This window comes from Cyclopterus lumpus, chromosome 9 (assembly GCF_009769545.1).
Source record: "Cyclopterus lumpus isolate fCycLum1 chromosome 9, fCycLum1.pri, whole genome shotgun sequence".
In the NCBI taxonomy this organism is placed as follows: Eukaryota; Metazoa; Chordata; class Actinopteri; order Perciformes; family Cyclopteridae; genus Cyclopterus; species Cyclopterus lumpus.
The window spans coordinates 24318275-24342572 of record NC_046974.1 but is presented as its reverse complement, the minus strand read 5'-3'; the positions used below and the strand labels follow the sequence as shown (position 1 = coordinate 24342572).

Below are 24298 nucleotides of genomic sequence, written 5' to 3'. Positions count from 1 at the left end.
CAAAGTAGTAGAAGCAGTATAAGGCAAAGTACCTGTGCATGTGTGTTACAGCAGTATTCATATTGTTATTTTACATGAATTTACAGAACTGCTCCCATTAAGACATACTGTAGTCTTCTTACTGGCAACATACACTCTATATAGTTCCATATTTTACAAATATGATACATTAAAAGCATTCAAATTGTGTCTTCATGTAGATCACATTTTATAACTTTAAACAAGAGAAATATTTTATAATTGAACAAACCATCAACAATTTCAACTAATTAGCATTTTGTGACACAATCGGAACAAATATCACCCAAATTTTAAGTAGAAATAAATGTTGAAATCCCGGTTGGTGCTCACTGGGAACTTAAATGAAGGTGACGTGCAATTGATGGGGGACTGGAGTGAATATGTATCTAATAATATCTATTATTATATTATACATGATGTATGCTTTTAATGGGTTTATAATCTGCAGCTTTAAGATTGAAAGCTGGTGTCATTTGAGACAAAATGTAGGCTTAAAAGAGCTAAGGTAAGGCTTCCCTGACCAAACTTAAGTGTATATTTTGTGTTAAGTCATCCATATGATTGACAGCATATGGGAAACTAAAAAGCTGTCAATGGTTTTGGACAGATTGTTCGACAATTAAGGCCAGTTTGTGCAGTGCATGTACAATGTTACCACATAACAAAATAATAAAAAATGCCTTTATACTCATTAGAAGACTTTGTGCTGGTCTTTTTCTCCTGGCATCACAGTTCCAATCCGCCTCACCTCAGGAACAACTCATTTACTGCTTTGCTTGCTTTGTGTCGTACATCAGAATAAACCATTACCATTTTTTAAATTTAAAACATACGGTGATGTGTTTTAATAAACAAGGTTTAAAGTGTCTCTCTGTGAATTTCTAGGCATGGTAGCGCAGCGCTTATCGGACGCTGTGTTAAAGAAGGAATTGTCTACAGTGTGGCCCAGTCTCTCTCAAAAGACCATGGATCTGTTGGTGACACCACATACAGGTAAGCATGTCACCATTATCTAGATATTAAACTCTTCAAAGATTATGGAAATGTTTTTTTTAACAAAAGTACTCATATGCAGTGGTGTACGGTACTTAAGTAGTTGTTTTAAATATCTGTACTTTACTTTACTATTTATATTTCTGTTTACTTTCACTTTTACTTCACTACATTTTGCAAAGAAAACTGATACTTTTACTCTGATACATTTCCTGTAAAAACCTTCGTTACTCGCTACAAAATAAAATCTATCTTTAGAAAAAAATGAATCATGGCACGTCGGGGACTGTGGTGGAACACATACTCCAAGCAAGTGGGTTTGGCGAAGGGGAGGGGGAGACAGGTGTCTGATCTTCTAATGTAGCTATACATGGTGTATGTTTGGCTAACGTTCACTAGCTATCGTAAATCAAATGAGACATTAGTGTAGTATACAGATCGCTAGCGAGTTAGTGAGCTAAGGAAGTGTTGACAGTTGTGAAATTGTTGTTTGAGTCATCTTAGCTATAATCATTGCAGCACTTAACAAGTGGTACTTTCCCATTGATTTTTAAACATGCAATCGTACAACCTCTTTTAAAGAAACCTAAGCTTGATCCTTCTGTTGTTTCCAATTTTAGGCCAATTGCAAAACTTCCATTTGTATCAAAAGTTTTAGAAAAAGTGGTTTCAACACAACTCCTAGCTTTTATGAATCATAATAATATATTTGAGAATTTTCAGTCAGGTTTTAGAGCACTTCATAGCACAGAAACTGCCCTCCTCAAGGTAACTAATCACCTCCTTTTAGCAGCAGACAGGGGGGAGAGCGCCATTTTAATTCTTTTAGACCTTAGTGCAGCTTTTGATACTGTAGATCACGCCATTTTAATCGATCGCCTCAAAACCTGGGTTGGCATCAAGGACACTGCACTTGGCTGCACTTTATTCTTACCTATTAGAAAGATCGTACTCGGTCACCATAGGTAATCACTTGTCTTCCACGACTCACATTACCTGTGGTGTACCACAAGGTTCAACTTTAGGTCCACTTTTATTTTCTATCTACATGCTTCCACTCGGCAAAATCCTCCAGCGACACAACGTATATTTTCATTGCTATGCAGACGACACACAGATATACCTTCCGCTGAGACCTGGCTGCTGTCTTAGATTGTCTCTCTGACGTTAACTGCTGGATTGCTCAACATTTTCTTCAGCTCAATAACTCCAAATCAGAAGTCATATTATTCAATTCCCCAAACAATAACACCAGTCTCATCAAGAGTCAACTTGGTCCCCTGGCTGCTTATTTAAAACCTGTTGCCAGAAATGTGGGTGTAATGTTTGACTCTCAATAAAAAATGTAATCACAGATCAAAAAAATTGTCCAGTCCTGCTTCTTTCAATTAAGAATAATCTCAAAAATCAAACCCATATTGTCACGCTCAGATCTGGAAAAAGTCATTCATGCACTCATTTTCTCTCGACTCGACTACTGCAACTCCCTCCTTTCCGGCATAAATCAAAAATCCATCTCCCGCCTCCAACTAATCCAGAATGCAGCAGCTCGGCTTCTGAATGGTTCTAACAGATGGCATCACATTACTCCAGTCCTGGCCTCTCTCCACTGGCTCCCTGTTAGTTTTAGAATTGATTTTAAGATTTTGCTGCTCACTTTTAAAGCACGCCTGGGTCTGGCCCCAAGCTACATCATTGAAATGTTAGCCCCATATGAGCCAGCTCGCAGCCTTAGATCCTCCGGTGGGGCCCTTCTGGCCGTTCCAAAGTCAAGGCTTAAATCAAAGGGTGACCGTGCTTTTGCCATTAGAGCCCCTCGACTTTGGAACGACCTACCTGAGGGGATAAGGCTTGCAGAATCAGTAACTTCTTTTAAATCACTTCTTAAAAAACATTTTTATAGAACTGCTTTTAAGTGATGTCGTCCTTTTATGCAGTTCTTTGTTCCCCTATTTTAATTAGTCTGTTCTGCTTTATTTTGTTTTTGTATTTTTCATTGCCTATATGGCATGGTCTCCTTTGCCTCCTGTATTTCTGAAATGTTTTTTGCCTTGCTTCTATGTAGAACACTTTGTAAACCCTGTTTTTAAAGGTGCTATATAAATAAAGTTGTTATTATTATTATTATTATTATTATATTATGCTGAACATTGTTGCTCCTGGATGGATCACAGCCAACTAAATTATTTGGTCCTTGGTCATGGAGGCCACAGCACTTAAAAGAATAAACTTAATAATTTTCAAAATTCTGACCCTTTGCTTTTTTATTAACAGCATTTACTTTTACTTTCAATACTTAAGTACATTTAATATCAGAAAATTACTTCTGATACTTAAGTACAGTAATTATCAGATACTTTAAGACTTTTACTCAAGTAGTATTCTCATAGGTGACTTTTACTTTTACTGGAGTCATTTTCCAGTAAGGTATCTTTACTTTTACTCAAGTATGTTTTTGGGTACTTTATACACCACTGCTCATATGTATGCACAACACAAAATGAAAAGGCAAGATATGTGTACATCAGTGTAGTGTAGAGTGTACATGGAAACTTAGGCCAACTATTGTGGTGGGGTCGCCACTCTTCCAAAGAAACCTTTATTATTGTGTGGGATAAATACTACAAAATATCTGTGGGGGCATTTTTTTTAAATCATGGCACTAATTTTACAGTGTGTTCGTTGCTTCCTTGAAAAGGTGTGTTGTGTAACAACAAACCCAAGCTCAGATCAAATGCAACTAGTAAGTCAAACTATTCTAATCTGAATAACATGTTAGGTATTTCCCTCCAGTTCCGTCAAGATGCTTTTGTTTACCTTAAATCTATTTTAATTTATCAAATCACTCTCTGTAAGAAGTTCCTTTTTTTATAAATATTCTTTAAAGTAATCATTAAGGAGACACACATGTAAATAGAGATACATCAAAAAGGGGGCGCCAGTGCTGATAGGCCAGGTGCTGATAGGCCAGGTGCTGGAAGTGATTTTTCCCAGTCTCACCTGCTGCGTCCTGTCTGTCAGGAAGTTGGTGATCCATTGTAGGCCTCCTCTTTAGCCCGACGGAGCTGCCTGAGTCTTTCAGTGAACCAGGGTTTATTGTTATTGTATGTGCAGAAGGTTTTAGTCGGCACACACATGTCCTCACAAAAACTAATATATGATGTCACAGTGTCAGTGAGCTCATCCAGGTCTATAGCAGCAGCCTCAAAAACACTCCAATCAGTGGAGGCCAAGCAGGACTGTAGCTCCAGCTTGGCCTCATTGGTCCATCTCCTCACCGTCTTCACCACAGGCTTTGCAGATTTTAGTTTCTACCTGTAGGATGGGAGAAGTTGAAGCAGACAATTATCAGAGAGTCCCAAAGCTGCACGAAGGACTGAGCGCTATGCGTCCTTTAGCACAGTGTAGCAGTGGTCCAGTGTGTTTTTGTCCCTGGTGCTACACTTAATATGCTGTCTGTATTTAGGCAGTTCTTTGCTGAGGTTAGCTCCCTTGAATTCCCCATGCCCTGTTAGCAAAGACACATTAACAATATCCAACAGAGCCAATTAAAGGCAACATGTCTTTAAGCAGCCTCGTTTGGATGGGGTCCAAGGGACAGGTAGACGGTTTAGAAGTAGAAACCGTTGAGGACAATTGGTCAAGGTTAATGGGAGAAAAGCCATCCAAAAATACACCAGGGCATACAGCCGTTTCCAAGGCCACTCCTCTTGAGGACAGATCGGCACTGGTTGAGGGCAAGAGATCATCAATCTTGCCTCTAATAGTTAAAATCTTTTCATTGAAGAAGTTCATGAAGTCATTACTACTGATGTCTATAGGAATACACCTGACTCTCTGTCAGCCTGGCTACAGTGCTAAAGAGAAACCTGGGGTTGTTCTTATTTTTCTCTATTACTGATGAGTAATAGGCTGCTCTGGCATTACGGAGGGCCTTTTTATATGTTTTAAGACTATCTTGCCAAACTAAGCATGATTCTACCAGATTGGTGGAACGCCATATGCTTTCAAGCTTTCGTGAAGTTTGCTTTAGTTTATGGGTCTGAGGGTTATACCAGGGAGCAAACCTCCTTTGCCTCACTGTCTTTTTCTTTAGGGGGGCTATCAAGTCTAGTGTCATTCTCAGTGAGCCTGTAGCACTATCGATAATATGATCAATCTGGGACGGACTAAATTTAGCACAGGAGTCCTCCGTCATATTGAAAAGTGGTATTGAATAAAAATGCATGAGGAATTGCTTCTTTAAATTTAGCTACAGCACTGTCTGACACCTGGTGTAGAAACTTTTGACTAACAGTGTACACTCCGGGAGTATAAACTCAAAAGTTATGAGGTAATGGTCAGACAGAAGAGGGTTCTGTGGGGAGACCTCCAAATGCTCAATGTCAATGCCACATGCAAGAACAAGGTCGCGAGTGTGGCCAAAGCAGTGAGTTCAATTCAATTCAATTCAGTTTATTTTGTATAGCTCAATATCACAAATTACAACTTAGCCTCAGAGGGCTTTACAATCTGTACACATACGACATCCCTGACCTTTGACCTCACATCGGATCAGGAAAAACTCCCCAAAAATAACCTTTGACAGGGAAAAAAGGGAAGAAACCTTCAGGAGAGCAACAGAGGAGGATCCCTCTCCCCGGATGGACAGATGAATAGATGTCATGTGTACAGAATGAACAGCATTTACAAAGTTACATAAACACATTACATGAATATGACAATGTATGAATGGAACTCCAATCCATGAAACAGAAGGAGGTAGAGAGGAGGGGGCGGGGCATCAGCAGGGCCAACGCGGGAGGCCGGCTCACCAGGCATCAGACACCTCCAGGTCCAATGGACCCTATGAGACGTGAAGTCACAACGACTCCGGGGAGGAAGCAGAGTTAATAAGGTGCAATGGAGAGATGTAAATTCATCCATAAGGAGAGAGAGAAGATGAGATAGGTGCTCAGTGTATCCTAAAACATCCCCCAGCAGCCTATAAGCCTATAGCCTATATGAGTGGGTTTCTATACTCTCTGACAGAAGCCAATTGAGTCCAACAATGAGATAAATGCAGCTCTAAGGCATTAGTGCTGCATTTATTTATCATCATCCAGGTGAATATTAAAATCTCCTACAATAATAACCTTATCAGTTTTAAGGACTAAACTTGATAGAAACTCTGGAAATTCTGATAAAAATTCTGAATATGGACCTGGTGCCGGTACAGTATAAGCTAGTATAATGTTTTCCAGGTTGGATGTGAAAGACTAAGAACAAGGCTTTCAAATGAGATGTAGGTTAATTTAGGTTCAGGATTCATTAATAGGTTTGAGTCAAAGATGGCTGCTTCATGACTCAGCCAGGTTTCAGTAAGACATAATAAATCAATGTGATGTCTGATATTAAATCGTTTACTTATACAGCTTTAGATGACAGAGATCTAATATTTAGGACTCCACATTTAATTATCCTGTTTTGTTGCACTGTTGAACTAGTGTTGTTAACCTTTATGAGGTTATTTTGTATGACTCCTCTTCTGGTTACTTTTGATTTAATTAATTTAAGTGGCCGTGGGACAGACACAGTCTCTATAGACTTAAGGTTAAGGGTGGGTAACTGCTCGAATGGAAGTGCAGAGAAGGGTGGAAGACTAAATCTCTGCTTCTGCTTCCTGATCTGAACCCTGGGTCATGGATTAAGTCCGTTAATCAACTTGGCCATGTTTGCAGAAATGAGACGCGCTCCATCCAAAGTGGAATGAATGCCATCTCGACTCATCAGATCAGGCTTTCCCCAGAAAGCTAAGTAGCCCACATTGTTTTCTGGGCACCACCTCGACAACCAGCAAGCTCCTGCAAAACAGTGTTATCTGTCTGAGTTTGAGGGCTTTGGCAGCAGTGGAAAATTTAAAAAACAGATTTTTGTTCTTTAAGACGTGGTGGGAGATAGGTAAAGCACAAATTTGTGTTTTGCCAGCCGTAAACCTCCCATTCCACTGCTCATACCAAAGTAGCAGTTCAGGAAGTTAAAGCCAACAACAGGGATATTGAGGAGTGGCTACACAGAGACTTGTTTCAATTGCTGCAGGACAGGGTGAGGGGAGCTCTTGTAAGGTCACCAGCTTAAGGATAAGGATGACCCAAGCTTTTTCTTCTTCAATCCGGTGAGATCGGTGGCAAAGAGAACCACCACTCAGCAAGATGAGGAACCATGCCACGGATTTCAATGTTGACCTCAGAGCAATGCAGCATACTCCATGCTCCATGGTGCTTCTTCTCTTTTCATCTCCCCTCTTCACCGTCGTCGACTTCACATCATTTGTTCTCTCCTACCCTCTTCAGCTAATGAACTGACTGTAGGGAAGGTTTATGCGGCCCTGATGATCTTCGACTACTATAAGCATAATCGAGCGAGAAGGCTGCAGCAGCAACAGCAACAACAGGGCACGTCAGTCTCCCAGGTACAACATCCACACCACGATTGCCTGCGCACTGCGTGCATACACAGCGCAGACACATTGGATGTACTAGTGGAAACCTTTATGCATGCGCCCACATATAGTATGCTTGCACAGACTGATACACACTGTGACTGCATTCTATACATTGATAGATTACAAAATCCACCAACAGCTTTGACAATTACATTTTTTCAGTGGAAAGGTGCCCAGTAATTAGTTATCAAAGGCACACTTAGCAGCCTCAGATGGCCCTGCATTTGGCTGCTGCAGGTGCATGTTTGTTTCAGCACACACACAAACACTCACACAGATGCACACCTGTACCTCTACAAGCATGACTGCAAGAAATTAATATTTTGACCCAAGTCTCTACATCTGGGTGACACTGAGACCCTGCTGTGAGACATGGGTGCAATAATATTCTGCCTGCTGCCTCTGAATGTCTTCAGCATGTTGCCTTGCGTCTCTCCTCCACAGTGCAAGGTCGGGGCTCTGTTTAAGCCATTGCTGCCTCTGACTCACATGCAGGAGAAAGATCTGCCTATGATGTTAAACAGCGTGGAGCCTCCCAGCATTCTTCAGCCCCAGCCCAAATCCCATGCCAAGTCCCAGCCACAGACCAGACCTAGCTCCAGCTCCCTCAACAATGGATGCATGCTGTAAGTTCAACACTTCAGGAATTAAAACGTATGGTACCACATTAAGACTAAAATCTATATAGGGTAAAAACACTGTCACGTCGGTTTAGATGTAGCTTTCCGCCGACGGAGGCAAACAAATTAAGTCATGACTTACCCAAAGAAAAAACTCAAGACTATTAGAATAAGAATAATGTATTGAGTACGTTTCACATACAAAGAATTTGGCTTGATGCAAGATGCATAACAATGAACATAGACATAGAATAAAACAATACAATTATAGAAATTATAAAAACAATAAACATAGTGTAACAATATATAAACATGGTAAACAATAAAAAGTTAACAGTACTTTAGAAAAAATATATATTATAAAATAAGATTTTTCAGAAAAGATGTGCAAGGGTGTTTTATATTGTCCTGGGGATGTAAGAGTCAAGACTCAGTGGGTTCCCGGGCTTTGTTGATGAACAAGACTGTTCTTGTGGTGTGAGGTCTTGGTCCTAATGGACCGCAGTCTCCTGCCAGAGGGAAGAGACTCGAACAGTTTGTGTTCAGGGTGAGAGGGGTTGGAGGCAATCTTACCTGCCTGCTTCAGGGTCCTGGAGGTGTCATGGAGGGAAGGCAGATTGCAGCCAATCACCCTCTCAGCAGAACGAATGATCACCATATGGCCAGTCTCCCACCTGAAGGCAGACTCATCCCCACCAGAGATGAGTCCAATGAGGGTGGTGTCATCCGCAAACTTAAGGAGCTTGATGGACTGGTGACTGGAGGTGCAGCTGTCCATTACAGGGATAAGAGCAGAGAAGAAAGAACACAGCCTAGGGGGGAACCGGTGCTGATGGACTAAGAGGCTAAGACATGTTTTCCCAGCTTCACATGCCGCTTCCTGTCAGACAGGAAGTCTGTGATCCACTTGCAGGTGGAGCCGGGCCCGTGCAGCTGGGAGAGCTTGTCCTGCAGCAGAGATGGGATGATGGTGTTAAAGGCAGAGCTGAAGTCTACAAACAGGATCCTGACATAGGTTCCAGATGCAGGATGATGAAGTGGAAAGCCATGTTGACTGCGTCGTCTGCAGACCTGTTTGCTCTGTAGGCAATCTGCAGGCGGTCCAGGAGTGGGTCGGTGAGGATTTTGAGGTGAGACAGGACTAAGCGCTCAAAAGACTTCCTTACCACAGAGGTCAGGGTGATGGGCCTGTAGTCATTAAGTCCTGTGATCCATGGTGTTTTGGGGACAGGGATCATGGTGGAGGCCTTAACACAGGCTGGAATGTGGCATGTCTCAAGGGAGGTGATGAAGATGTCCGTGAACATCTTCATGGTCAGCACAATGCTTCAAGGTGGAGGATGAGACAGAGGCCGGCTGCTTTATGTGGGTTCTGACTTTTAAATAGCCTGTTGACGTCCCTCTCCAGAATAGAGAGAGTCGTCTTTGTGGGGGGTGGGACTGGGATGGGTGGCTGTGAGGCATGGGCCCCTATTGAGCTGGGGGAAGGGGAGCTGGTGGTCTGAAACTGGTGGATGGGGTCATGGGGGATGGGGTCAGGACTGCTCCATTGACTTTCAAAGCGACAGTAAAACTTGTTCAGTTGGTTTGCCAGTCAGAGGTCATTCATGGAGCTTTAGGCTTGTAGTTGGTGATCTGTCTGAGACCTCTCCAGATAGAAGCAGAGTCACTTGCTAAGAGCTGGTGTTGCAGTTTCTCAGAGTACGAAGAAAAGTGCTTCTCCCCACCAGTAGCTGAAATTTGTCCAGTTTGTTGCACGTGTACGTTGGAGATAAATATGTCCGGTACCGCTGTACGAAATCCACGTTTGCTGATGCACAAGCGCATCGACCCGTTTTCCTCTCCGACGGCATGAGTTAAGGTAAGCGCACCTTTGAAGAGAATGTCCAGTAATTCAGCAGAAAAAAAAGATGGAAGTAAAGTGATGAAGAGTTGACTAGTTTGCTGATGATGATAGGATGAGCTCAGTGGAGGAAACCTGGGCACTGATGTGATGAAGACTGGAGGTGAATGGGGAGGTTGGTTAAATATAGTAAACAACCAAAGTCAGCTGGAGAGATTTGTGGGTAAGAGGTAGATTGTCCTTGGGCAGACAGTTTGCCCCCAAAATGCTCCAGTAGCTGTGCCTACGTAGCTGTCCCATGTGAATGAGTTAGTTAGTTTTTTCAGGGAAAAAAAGACTTCATAGACCTCATCACCCCAGAGCTCCGACGTCCCTTAGAATGAGTAGACTTATTAATAATAATAATAATATATTTTATTTGTATAGCGATTTAAAAGTTACACATGGCACTTTACATGATAAGGACAAACAATACAAGCAACAGCAAAACAACAAAGGTGACAATAGTGAGAAACCAAATACAAAAAACTAGTATCACAGGCTAAATACAGATTGACATTAAGGGGTTTTATGTGCTGTTTTGAAAGTGGTGAGTGACGGAGAATGTCTGAGGTGATGGGGGCGAGAGTTCCAGACGGAGGGGGCAGCAATGGAGAAGCCCCTGTCCCCGTAGGTCCGATGCTTGGACAGAGTAGGAGGTATCAGGTTGGCATCTGCAGATCTGAGGTTGCGGGTGGGAGCGTCTTGGTGCAGGTGGTCTGAAAGGTATGGAGGGGCGAGGTTGTGAAGGGCTTTGTAGGTGATGAGGAGATTCTTGAACTGGATTCTTTGCTGTATGGGTAGCCAGTGGAGCTTTTGAAGGACTGGGGTGATGTGATCTCTGCTGCGGGCAGCTGAATTCTAGATGTATTTGAGTTTGTTGATGATTTTGGTGGATGTGCCGTACAGGATGCTGTTGCAGTAGTCCAGTCGAGAGGTGATAACAGCGTGGATGAGTGTTTTAGCGGCTGAATGAGGGGCGTAGACGGGCATCGTTTTTAAGATGAAAGAAGGCGTTTTTTGTGATGTGCATGTTCAAAGTAAAGGGTTTGATCAAAGATGCACCACGGTTACAGATGTGTGTGGAAGCAGGAAAAGAGGTACCAACGATGCGGAGGGAGAAGTTATGGTTAAATTTGGTGAGTAATTTGGGGCCGGATGATGAGGATTTCAGATTTGTCGCTTTTGAGTTTGAGGAAGTTTGCTTGCATCCAGGTCTTTATATCTGTGAGGCAGTTGCTGATGTTGGAGGAGGTAGTGGATGTGATGGAGATGTAAAGCTGTGTGTTGTCGGCGTAGCAGTGAAATTGGAGACCGTGGTGGCGTATGATGTTATCAAGGGGGAACAAGTAGAGAATGAAGGGAAGGGGGCTGAATACTGAACCTTGGGGGACACCATGAGGGACTGGGGCTGTGTCAGACTTAGATTTATTGATGATGATGAACTGTTGGCGGTCGGAGAGGTATGACTTGAACTAGGAGAGGGCTGTGCCAGCAATGTGGAGGGAGGACTCAAGACGGAAGAGGAAAATGGAGTGGTTAATGGTGTCAAAGGCTGAACTGAGGTCTAGTAGGATGAGGGTGTTGAGGGAGTGGTCATCAGAGGAGAGGAGGTGGTCATTGGTGACTTTGATTCGGGCGGTCTCTCTGCTGTGGTGAGATCTGAATCCAGATTTAAATGGTTCATACAGTTGGTTAGAGTCCAGGTAGATTTTGGCAATGCTGCATTGAAGCTAGAAAAACTATTTAATCATAGAATGTATCAATGGCTATTGTATAGTAATTTAAGGTTGCACCCAAACTACTATAGGTATAAGGTTAATTAATTATCATTCCACAACAAGGTTACATACACATTCATTCATCATTGGGAATGGAAATAATTAAATGTTATCAAGTGGTCAAATTAAGTTCCATATTGGCAATTTAAAATGTAAACCTCTGACCTAAATCTACACTGTGTTATTATTATTATGCTGTGCTGTGACTGCTACAACACAGGCCAGGACATGAACATAACATCAAGGTATCGTCTTCCTGGGTGATGGAGAAACCCAAGGAAGCGCCCCAAGCTAAGACTAAGAGAACCATGTCCAGCGGCCCATCAGAGGACACACCGGACACTGCCGTCATTCAGGTACTATAGACAGACACATTTCCTACACTTGCTGTGAACATTTAAATCGTTGTTCAATACATTTGCAATGAAAGCTCACACTGTTTAATTTAAGTGTTAGAGTAACAGCAAATTTACCCCACTTTTCTCTTTCAACCTCTGTACTCACTGCACGTCCTTTTCTTTTTCACTCACTTGTCTTCGCCAACCTTTATTATATCACTGCCAGACCCTCCAGCACAAAAACACAGTTGGTTTAGAGAGTTTAGTTTGTTGTGTTACAAAGACTAGAGCACATTCACACATATTATGTTTTAAGTTTTCATCTAAAATAGTAGTCAGAGATACACTCAAAACATTCAAGGTTTAAGACGGTGCTGCTCCTAACCAGTGTACGCAGTGTCTGATGGTCAAGCAAGTTCCAGATTGCATCAACGAGTGTCCTGCAAGTACCCTCGACATGCGTGAAGGTGTGAGGTCTCGATCAATGCTGCTTGCAGCTTTCATTAGGATCTAGCACCGACAATGTTGGTCCAGGAGGACCCTAATTCTGTGAAAATGTTGTGAAAAACACATTATTGCAACTTCAAAACTATTTGGCCTAGTGTCACCAATTTGCAGTATATTTGCACATTGCATCCTGTAACATACCTCAAAATGTGCCATCAATCATGCCATTTTGTAATTCTGTAGTTTTTTGCCTTTTTAGCATTTGTACTCTTACAAACTCCTGCTACAAAATGTATGCGATCAACTTAAATTTTGTTAAAGGATGATCTGAAGACCTTTATGATGAAAATGTATCAAAATGGTGAGTTTTGACGTGGCGTTGACCCCATTCTATACCCATTTTGTGCAGTTTGCTATGTTAGAGAAAGTTGTTGTAACTTCAAGGTACATCATCCATTCCGTCCAAAATGTCTCATGCATAATGGCGGTCCAGGCTTGAGCATATTTACATGAAGAAATGTTCACATTGTCATAATTGCACCTACTGGCGAGTGTAAATCAGCATTAAGTGACAAACGGCATCGTATTACATTTACATGACGTGGTCTACACTTCACATAGAGAAACATGATGCATGTTGTTGTGCGCCATACAGGAACTGGTGAAGTATTTGCAAAGCGTAATTTCCTGCATTCTCCACTCTGAATGGCGGGTGAACGTTCTCGGCCGAGCAAGCGGGCGTCCCGCCAGCACTCCTGACCCGCAGAAACGAGCGAGGACCAGTGTTTCCGCTGCTTGCAGCTTTAATTAAATAACTCTTATTGTAACAACTTGTAACACCCTGTGTGCTTCCTGTGTGTATATGTCTTTCCTGTGTCCCCTGATTGTTCATTCCCTTCACCTGCCCTCAGCCACTCCTCTGCCTCCTGTATGATTGCAAGCCCCGCCCTCATTGTTTCCACCTGTGTCTCGTTTTTTAAATTTAAAAAAAAAATGTTTAAACTTCTCGTGTGTTACGTCGCCTTCCAGCCTAAGTGCCTCGTCCTTGTGTGACTTTTTTTTCAGTAAAGAGAGTTTTTTCCACCTCACCTTGACTGTGTATTCCTCTGCTCCTCAGTCTCTGCCACTGCCATCAGAAACGTGACACGACATAATGTTGCTCCACCTTATGTCACCCGCATTGCCAAATGCCTCAAGTGAAGTCTAAAGCTTACTTTGTACTCTCTGTAGTGAAGCTGCATGAGCGCTTAGTTATAAACCTCTGCATTTTTGTAACAAGGCCTGCGCAACTCTGCCACGTTCAAGTATGAACAAACTTGACCCTTTGGCTTCGCTGTTTCACTGAAGCTACCTCGAATCCGACAACCATATCTGACCATGCAGGTTAGATTGATTGGTTACCCTAAATCAGTGGTTCTCAAACTGTGGGGCGCCGAGGTATTACAGGTGAGGCGCGGGGGGCAGTGCGGAGAACTTCACATATTACAAAAGTACGTGTAAATGTTTACGTTACAGTTACGACGTTAACGGGTTACGCTTGCGCATGCGCGATCGCAACGTCCAAGATCCTTTGCGACTCACGTGTAGCTTAGTAGTGTGCACAATGAAGAGCTCGTTAGGCTTCTGAGCATGACAGAACACGGGCTGAAATGGGAGAGTTGTGTGGGTTTCTGCACAGATGGTGCAGGGAAAAGGAAGGGCTTGCAGTCGCTGATAAAGAGTGTCTCTCCAAATGTGCAATGGACACACTGTGTCATACATAGAGAGGCGCTAGCAGCCAGACAGATGTGCCGTGAACTACACAAGGTTTTGACCGATGCTATCAGCGTGGTCATTTTCATAAAAACAAGACCCCTGAAAGCACGACTGTTTTCACTCTGTGTGGAGACGGGAGCGGAGCTTTCAGCTCTTTCACAGCGAAGCTCATGGCTCTCACGAGGAGTCTTTGAGCTCAGAGACATTAAACATCCGTCATATGCATGACATATGTCATACAGGACAGTACAATACAAATGAAATTGTACACATATTATCCATACACATGTTATTCTGCAAAGATGAGGTGGACACAGTCTCAGTTCATCATTTATTTTATCTTTGTAACATTACACATGCATATACTTTTTGTAGTCAAATGTATTAATTTAATTATTAATTTGCTGATGAATAATTTCTAATGAAATTGGCCTATCTCAGTGGCCTGTTTGGAAAGCTGAATGAATTCAATCAAGGCAGAGACTTCCTGAGCAGACAAGATCAGCAGTTTCACTCAGCTGGACATGTGGGTCAGAGGACTTGATCAAGGGAATATTGATTCCTTTGAGAATCTGAGTGAATTTGAACTAATACTATACAACTTGATGGCTCACACATATCTGCACTAATTTTGTTATTGTTTTGAAAAGATAGTTAGTGTAAAACTCTTTATTGCCAAATAATTGAACTTGTTTTGTTTAGTTTTCCACAGGTTGCACTTTATTGTTATTATCTTTAAAATATATTTAGTGCCAAACATGTAAATTGCAGCCACAATAAGCTATTTGACAAATATGAGTTCTTTTTTATTTGCTTTTTTCTAACAAAGTGATTGCAATTTTCTTTATTCTATTATTTGAAAAAGCACAAATGGAGGAGTCACAAAAAGTTGTTATTTAAATAAAAATTCAGCATGGACCATTATGTTACAATGTTGTTGGGGCACAAACATTTTTCTTCCTCCGAAGTGGGGCGCGACAGAAAAAGTTTGAGAACCACTGCCCTAAATTGACCTTAGAGTGATAGTCTGTCGAGCTGTCCAGGGTGGACCCGGCCTTCGCCCCAGCTGATATACTGTAAATAATGATTTCAATACAGAATAAAGAAAGGAAATTAAAATTAAAGTGTATACAGTGTGGATAAAGTGACAGCGGTGCAAGGTTTATTGATGTTCAATTTGAGGAGGATCTGGCCAGAGGTGATTTATTGTATGGACTTATTGCAGTCGGCAGGAATGTTCTCCTGTATCAGGAATGTTGTCCTGTATCTGCTGTATCCGCTGTCCCTACAGTAGATGGTGGATAGGGTGGTCCGGGTTATCCAATGTGGACAATAATTTCTCCACCACCTGTTCCGGAAAGTCCTGTTTGCAGCCAATGATGACATAACTGTAATCATAATAATAACTGACTTTGTGGGTTTAACCCCAAAACAGCTTTCATTCAATTCACATTGCTATCAAGCTGTTGATAACATTTCCTGCATAGATGTTTTATGGTTCTAAGTGTTATCCTAGGGTTCAAGCTGGTAAACATCTGCTGAAGAATACTGTTGCTTAATGTGAATAAAGAAACAATTAGTCCTCCACCACCACACACCTAATGATGCTAATAGAATTGGTGAGTGCGTGTGCGTGTGCATGTGTGTGCAGGAATCTGTGGAGATGAGGAAGATGGAGACCAATTCCAGCAGCACGATCCCAGTCCCTGACTTAGGTCTGGAGAACCAGGGCAGAGCAACTTCTATGCCTCGTCTCAATGCTGAGCTGCAGGTAACACATGATCTAAACCACGTTCTTTTTTATTAAGTTTCAGCCAATGTAAATAGTATTTAGTCGCATTTTAGTCATCATTCAATATCTTGTTAGTTTTAGTTCACAAAAACTAAATACCTTTTAGGTGTGGCTAAATGGAGAGCAAAAAGTATCGTTTTTTTCTTACTGCCAACTGAAAAGATAAAAGTGGCTTGCAGAGGGTAATTGGGTTATTTTAGAGGGGAGAGAATGAGAAGTGGGAGATTAATAAAAGGATGTAAGGAATGAGGGCAGACATTTCCCTTGTCTTATTTTTCACCTTTTGTAGAACAGAGGGTAGGAAATCCTGTGGCACATTCAATTAATGCTGTCCTCTTGCTGGAGTATGGTGATGGGAACTGTACCATACAGTTTAAACTCAGGGGCTCCAGCCTCATACACAGCAGTTTGTCCGTCACTGAGCTCAGCCTTTCAGGATCCGGACATGACATCTGTTCTAACCTGTTCTTCTTTCAAATCAGTCTTTGTGCTGTTGTGACATGATAAGTCTCAATTACTCAGTCTGGCCTCTTGCTCCCACACTTTAACCCATCTGCTATGGGACGTAGGATCCCAATTCTATTTGCAGAGCCCTGTTTTAATTTTACAGGGTCCCTCTCCAGATAACAAGCCTGGCAGGAAAAAAAGAAGGAATTAAGGCTGATATGATCTTTGAGGTATCTGTCAAAGTCACAGAGACAGACTGTGCTGTTCTGTCCAAAAATATAAATATGTCTCTGCTGTGGCATGCACTGCATCATTCTGTGTGGCTATGCGAAGCAGCAGGCTCATAGAGCAAAGCCTATGGGAAAAATACTTTGGTCGAGCCTACAGCTCGCAGCGTTGGACGCATCTGCATAAAAAATACATCAAAACGTGCGGCCTGATCGGGAATCGTGTGCATTAAAGTGGCGAAAAGATCCGCCCCGCCGTTTCTCGGAAGAACATGAAAAACGGCGAAAAAAACCGCAAAGCCTAAAAAAATATTGGCTAAAACAATAGAGCTACGGTTAACTGACTTTTTGAGATAGTTTGATAGGTAATCCCTCCATGTTAAGTCTGGCAACTGTCGTGCCTTTGAAGTTATCGCTATGGCAACCTTAGATGTTGGCAGCAAACAGGTGTTCTAATTAGTGCAGTTTGACAGACACACACACACAAACACACACATACACAGATTCTCAGTCATAATACGTAGTGGGGTCCTCGCTGAGGAGGAGAGATATGGGTGTGTCTCTGTGTCCAGTAACACACACACAGCTGATTCACATGAGCAAATTAGCAGCTCAAACAACACCTGCAACACACTGAGAGACACAGAGGAGAGATAGGGAAATGTGGGTGTGTCTCTGTGTCCACACACACACAAGCAAGCCAGTCAAGGAGGAATTCTTCCTGTCAGGTCCACGTGCGTATTTTGGTGATTTGATTTAAAGGGTTTTAAATTGTTTGTTAGAAAATCCAGAATTGCTTTTTCAACACAGGCAGTGTGTGGCTCTCTCCCCCCTCCATCCCCGCCCTCTCTTCCCCCCCTCTCTCTCTCTCTCTCCCTCTCTCTCCTTCCCCTCACCCCCCCCCCCCCCTCTCTCTCTCTCTGTCTCTCTCTCTCTCTCTCTCTCCCTCCTTCCCCCCCTCCCTCTCCTTCCCCCCTCACCTCCCCGCCTCCCCTCTCTCCTTCTCCCCCTCACCTCCCCACCCCTCCCTCTCTCTCTCTCTCTCTCTCCTTCCCCCCCTCACCTCCCCGCCCACCCCTCCCCTCTCTCTCCTTCCCCTCACCTCCCCATGCAATAATGATCAGAGAAAAGTACAGAATTCAATGAAGATTCTTTTTAACAAGTTAAGCAGAAGTTACAACTTCCAGCGGGGGGCAGTTTCTCTGTTCCTGGTGAGGTACCACAGAGACTTCTTTGTCCATTCCTGGGGGGTCAGTGAAGCACTCTAATTCTGGCCCCTCCCCTGGGACCAATTTGCCTTGGGGGAACCTACCAGGAGCTAATTCCCTGAAAACACAGCTCCCAGGACTACAGGGATTCTCTCTCTCTCTCTCTCTCTCTCTCTCTCTCTCTCTCTCTCCCCCCCCCCCCCCCCCCCCCACACACACACACACACACACACACACTAAAATATGTTTTTATACTACTTCATCACTATCATTAGTATTATGCTCACTTACCTGTTTACTTATCATATATTGTAACACTCTGAAATTAATAGGGTGTATTTACATTTACTATTGATGTTTTGGTACATTCTGCTGTCAATGCTACACTATTTTTGAACACTGAACTGGAAATGAACTGTTTTTAGATACTGAACTTGTACTTTAAACCACTATGTGTAGGATATGAAAATATCTAACTTTTATACCTACCAGTGGTGGTATAAAAAAATACAAGAATGCTCATGACTACCTATTCTGTACTAAATACCGATAGTGCAAATTTCAACAAGATTGTGTAATATTACTGCAAGCCAAAAGGCCATAATTTTTTAAAAATTCGATACAAAGTGGCTTTCAGTAGAAGATTTGATCATAACAACAAACTGTAGCTGCTGGTCTCTTTTTCTTCTGTTCTTACTTTCTATTCGTTTGGCTGTTATCCTTCTCTTGCATGTCAGCGGAACCACTCCCACCACTCTCCAGGGATCCATCTGGCTGTATGTACACACTGTCACATGTAACACACTTGTTTGTGGTTAGACAGTGTGCAGATGTATCTGGTCCAGCTAACTAAACTGTTAAATGTGCAATGCCAATATCTTAATGCAAATCCATTGTAATTGTGAGGTGAGATGGTAGCGTTAGATGATGACATGGTGCAGTGTTATTGTGGATCATGAGCCTGATTTGTGTATGATCGCCAAAGTCCCTACCATGTAGCATTTGACAACTTGAAACACTTAAACCTTTTCCTGCCAAGTTTTTTGGTTTCCAAAAACGGTCAAATATTTTAAATATTTTGTGTAAAAATATATATCAGAATCAGCATTCCAAAAATGAGTGTTTTAATGACCACCCCAACCCCAGAATCCCCAACATCCCACAAATAAGATAAGATAAACCTTTTTGATTTGGATATGTGGTTGGTACAGCAGCACAAAGTCAGCAATACTGATATAGAAAGTAATAAATAATAGGAAGTATATACTTTAAAACAAGAATTAAAAAAACAAGAACGTTTGGAGATGAAAAATACAACAAAAGTGAGTTTTAGTCAGAGTCTTTAATCACATGGAAGACAAAATAAAATTTTCACATTCAAATGTGTAAACATATTCTCTGAGTGTCTCAGTGAGCCGGGAACTCGGGGTCCTGCTTCCAGACTTCAGCCTACTCTTCATACACCTTTTACTCAGCACACATTTTGACTCATCATAGTAGGAAGAACGCAGGTGAAACTAATAATTTTGTTAACAATGTCTCAGTTCCATCAATTGTCCCAGTAAGCTATGACAGTGGGTCAGCAAGCACAATACCAATACTGTGGAACTAGCTCACCGAAATGGAATGCAGGACTCAAAACTCAGACAACACTCAAGAAGGTAGGGTGATGGGAAATGTACTCAAGCTGGATGTCAAGCAGACTGGTAGGTTTAGGGCAACAGGATGAGAAACAAATCCAAGACGCACACTTCAGGAACATGTTTAAGTGTGAATATACACTGCAGGGCTGTTGAACTGGAAACAGGTGAGCAGGGGAATGAGACAGATGGGAAAGTCTTTGGGGATCTGTTGGATGGATAGGGAGTAGAAATGCATGGGACGGGGTGAGTGAGGACTGTGTGTACTGTGAGTGAGTAAACAAGGAGGGGGCTTAATGTGCAAGGAGCAGTTGTAGTCATTGTATGAAGCTGGATCTGTATGATTGCTGGAGGAAAACCGTTTGTCAGACATGATTGTCAGTGAGCCTCTCATGTCTCTCTATCGCAGACTGTTCCTGATGCCAGTCCAATGAAGCGCTCAGCCTCCACTGTGGCCCCACAGCGACTCCAGGAGGTCAACCTGAGGAGCTACAACCTGGAGAAACCCAGCCAGGACCGGCCCCACCACCATCACCACCACCACCACCACCACTGCCACCATCGCCGGGACAGAGATAAAGACAGGGAGAAGAGGCAGAGGTCTTTGGATACACCTCTGGGTGGACAACCACCTAGCTCTGCTGGTTAGTCAGCACTTACAAACACACCTGTGCAGACTTTTGCTTAGCTTAAGACCTTTTAAAAGATTACTGGCATTCAAAGCCATAATGATCCAAAGTCAGCCAGGTCTCTCATATTATCTAGAATAAAGAAACATCATATGGCCCTCCTCTACAGGTGCAGCAGGAGAGCCAGCGTCTGACCCGGTTGCCTCCGGAGATCGAGGCCACGACCGCGGACGTTCCCACGACAGGAAACAACACTCCTCGGCGGATAAGCAGCGCTACTACTCCTGCGACCGCTACTGCAGCCGGGAACACTGCCACACCAAATCTGCCACCGCCAGCTGTGCCGCCTCCCCCAGCGAGGGGCAGGAAACCAGCAACAAGCAGGTGGGAGGGCACAGGCATGTAGAGTAGGGACAGACAAGGCATTAAACCAGGTGAATAAACCAGGGATTTTCCAAAGGTTTGTAGTGAGTTTGGAGTTCATCTGACAGTGTTCACTATCTTTGAATACTATTGTACTATAGCAATGAGATAAATATAAATTTAGACCTGTGTGGAACCTGATCAATCATTTGAGGTTGTGGCCTCTAGTGTCATAGTGGCATTGGGTGACATGTATTGCTAGAAGAACAGTATTTGCAAAGCCAGTGGTAACTAAACCAAAGATGGAGACGTCATTCAAGATATTGAGTTCATAGCTGATGGGATGAACCTCATCGCAGTTTAACAGTAACACTTCAGTTAACCCCTCACATCCATTACCCTCTTAAAATTCTGAGGACAAACAATTCCTGAATCATCTTTAAAATGTGTAGTTATTTAAGTGTTATTGATTATTCAGTTATGTATTTGTCCAACTGAACTACATTTATTTTCATTGAATAATCAATGACAGTTAAGTCATTAAAACAAAAAAACAAAAGATGTAATCATGTTTCGTTTGTAGCAGCATTCAAAACAGACATGAACACACACACTGTAGATCAGTGGTCACCAACCTTTTTAAGCCAAAGATCCCTGACCTCTGCCTTGGTGACAGGCAAGATCTACCTATTGAGGGGTTGAGAGAAAAACACTGTCCAGACTGGACTTACAACTTGAGGCTTTTTATTTGGCCTAATTGAATGAAATCAAACAATTTGGTCCAGCTTTAAAATTGATGCGACCAAGAACACACTCAATTACTTAATTTCAGTGCAACATAAAAAGTAAATTATTTGTTAACCGCACACAATATGAACAAGAAAACACACATTTGCAATGAGCAGGCTGGATAAACTACCAATATGAACTGTTGTATTTATCAACTGAAGTTACAACTAATGTAAGTGCAGTTCAGCTCTGTGTCCCATCACAATGCCATCAGATCACTGTCTGTGAGCTTGTAGTTGAGCTGATAAGCACAGACAGCCAGTCTGAACCCTTATAACAGAGGTTCTCAAACCTTTTCTGTCACGCCCACTTCGGAGGAAGAAAAATGTTCATGCCCCACAAAAATAATTTTATTATCACTATTTGTGACTCCTGCATCTGTGCTTTTTCAAATAATAGAATAAATAAAATTGCAATTACTTTCAAGTAAAACTCTTTGTTAGAACAATGCAAACTATCTGTACAGAAAATAACTAATATTTGGCAACAAAAAAAGCTTATTTTGGCTGCAATTAAATTGTTTCGCACTGAATATCTTTTCAAGACAATAACAATAAAGTGCAACCTGTTAAAAACGAAACAAAACAAGTTCAAATATTTGGCAATAAATAGTTTTACACTGAATCTATAAACAACAATATGGTGCAACCTTTTGTTTTGAAGGGCAACAGCAGAAAAGCCGATCTCACGGAGAGGTGAGAATCTTGGCCGTTGCACATGCTCAAGCATAACCTGTTAACGCCGAAACGTAAACATTTACGCAAAGGTACAGGCACTTCGCCATGTATTTATTAATGACTTAGTTTTATGTCCGTTTGCTTTGAACTTGTGTAATATGTGAAGTTCTCAATAAAGGTCTTTCTGCGTGTCCCCCTGCGCCCCACCTGCAGCACCACGGCGGACTGCGTTCCCCTCATTGGGGAGCGCAGCTAAGAACACTTCCGCTGTGCAAGAACACATTTCCAGGCGTTCATGAATCAGGCGATCAGAGATCTTTTCTGACGTTGAGCTTCTGAAGTCCGTAAGAAAACATCGAGAATGAGAAACAATGAGTTTCTGAATTTATTTTCATTTTATTTTGGAGATCGACAGGGAACGGCTCCGAGATCGACCGGTCGATCGCGATCGATGGGTTGGCGATTATTTTTAGTCAACCCCACACTAACCCGAATACTGAGTAAAGCACCATATGTGGATTAATCCACCACTGAAAACATTAACAATAAAACATTAACAAAAAGTATAACAACACTGCCTTAGGCTTTTCAAACAAAACAAAAAAGAAACATTGGTTTACTGTTTAGTATTCAGTTAATATTCCTACAGCAACTTAAAAGCAAAGTAAAGCCAGCAACTCTTATACTTCACAATTTTACAGTTAGTTTAACATGTATGTCTGTATTTCTCTATTTCTTTATCCTCTGATTCTTATTGGTCTTCTGTATTGTAGTTATACCCTTTGATTCTCTTAAGCTTGCCAGTTGTCTGTCACAGAAGGTCAAAGCTGACCAGAGTAGGTGAAAGATCAGGATTACCACAGGCAGCAGATGGGAGACGGACCACTGCCATGTATTTACCACCATGAAATTAGAGGCCTCAGAGTTCCATAAACACATTTATAAATCCATCAACAATGTCATATCAGACGTGACCACATTGACCAGCTGCATACAAGCTCATTGTGTCAGCACAGTGAACGTTCAGATGGCTGATGAAGCATAGTAAAGATAGTGCTCTAATAGGGATAGTATAGTACTCTCTACTGCGATCCCTCGGCATGCTCTTACTGCTAATGTCTCTTCTGTCTGCCTTAGGTGCTGCCTCTCATGGCCTTTCACTTCTTTTCCCAATTTCTCTTTTCATCATTCTCCATCCATTTTGTCTATCTGTCGTTATATTTCCATTAGTTCTTTCATTCTGTCTTCTCTGTCTCATTTGTTCTTTGTGATCTTTCATGTCATCACATATTACATTTTGGTGTCTGTCCGTTCTCCTTCTGTCCCTGTCCCGTTCCTTTTTCCTTTCCTCACTTACATCATTTCCTCATCATTTCCAATTGCTTGTCCAATTTTCATCTAGGGCAGTGGTTGGGTTAAATGCAGCCCAGTGGCACTGAGTTCCCCTTCTAGCACGCCAAGACGTGGACGTCGGCAGCTCCCCCAGACCCCCCTCACCCCACGGCCTGGGGTGACCTACAAGACTGCCAATTCATCTCCTGTGCATATTGTGTCCAGCCATGCCTCTTTGAGTCCTGGCCGACTGAGCCGCGGCTTGTCGGAGCACGACGCCCTTCGGCACTATACCCACCACTTTCCCTGCTCCGTCACTCTTATCAGATCCGAGCCCTTCCTTAGCAGGGGCCATGGCGAGGCTCTGGGCAGCGTCTACAGCAGCCTCAGGGAACAGCTGGACATCTTTCAGGATGCAGGGTCACTGACGCCCAGCTGCTGTGCCGGACGCTCGTCTCGGACCGCACTGCCTCGCATGATGGGAGCCCTGCTTCCTACTCTGCAGCAGAACCTTGGGGTGCCCAACGGGTACCACTTCAGCTTTGGGGAAAGAACCAGCCCAGGCTCTGGCGTCAGGGCACACATGTATTACCAGGACGCAGAAGAGGATGAATGGTGCTAGCATGGCTTTAAACCAACCTTTGTAATTCATTTTTTGCAGAATTTTGATGAGTTTTATCATCTTCTTTGAAGGTTTTAGTTTACATCGTCAGTGTGTGTGTTTAATACTGTATTTTTAATCCTGACAGAGCTAAGATTAGGAAGATATTTGAACGTGAAAAAAAGTCCTCTTTCGGGGCACGTAGCATTAAGAAAGACAACAGTAGATTGTTTGCCAATATCTATATATAATATATAATAATATATTTCTTA

The 24298-nt window shown here is 42.5% G+C and overlaps 1 protein-coding gene across 1 annotated transcript in view; it reads left to right on the top strand.

Moving 5' to 3' along the window:
- cacna1ba (calcium channel, voltage-dependent, N type, alpha 1B subunit, a) overlaps window positions 1-24047 on the top strand; it is a 124043-nt gene extending 99996 nt beyond the window's left edge. The window contains exons 44-52 of the mRNA XM_034541093.1: window positions 907-1014; window positions 7347-7465; window positions 7943-8124; window positions 12002-12137; window positions 15973-16092; window positions 18733-18771; window positions 20045-20279; window positions 20434-20648; window positions 23496-24047. Coding sequence (XP_034396984.1) covers window positions 907-1014; window positions 7347-7465; window positions 7943-8124; window positions 12002-12137; window positions 15973-16092; window positions 18733-18771; window positions 20045-20279; window positions 20434-20648; window positions 23496-24047 — 1706 coding nt within the window. The remainder of the gene's footprint in view (window positions 1-906; window positions 1015-7346; window positions 7466-7942; window positions 8125-12001; window positions 12138-15972; window positions 16093-18732; window positions 18772-20044; window positions 20280-20433; window positions 20649-23495) is intronic.
- The last annotated feature ends 251 nt before the right edge of the window (window positions 24048-24298 follow it).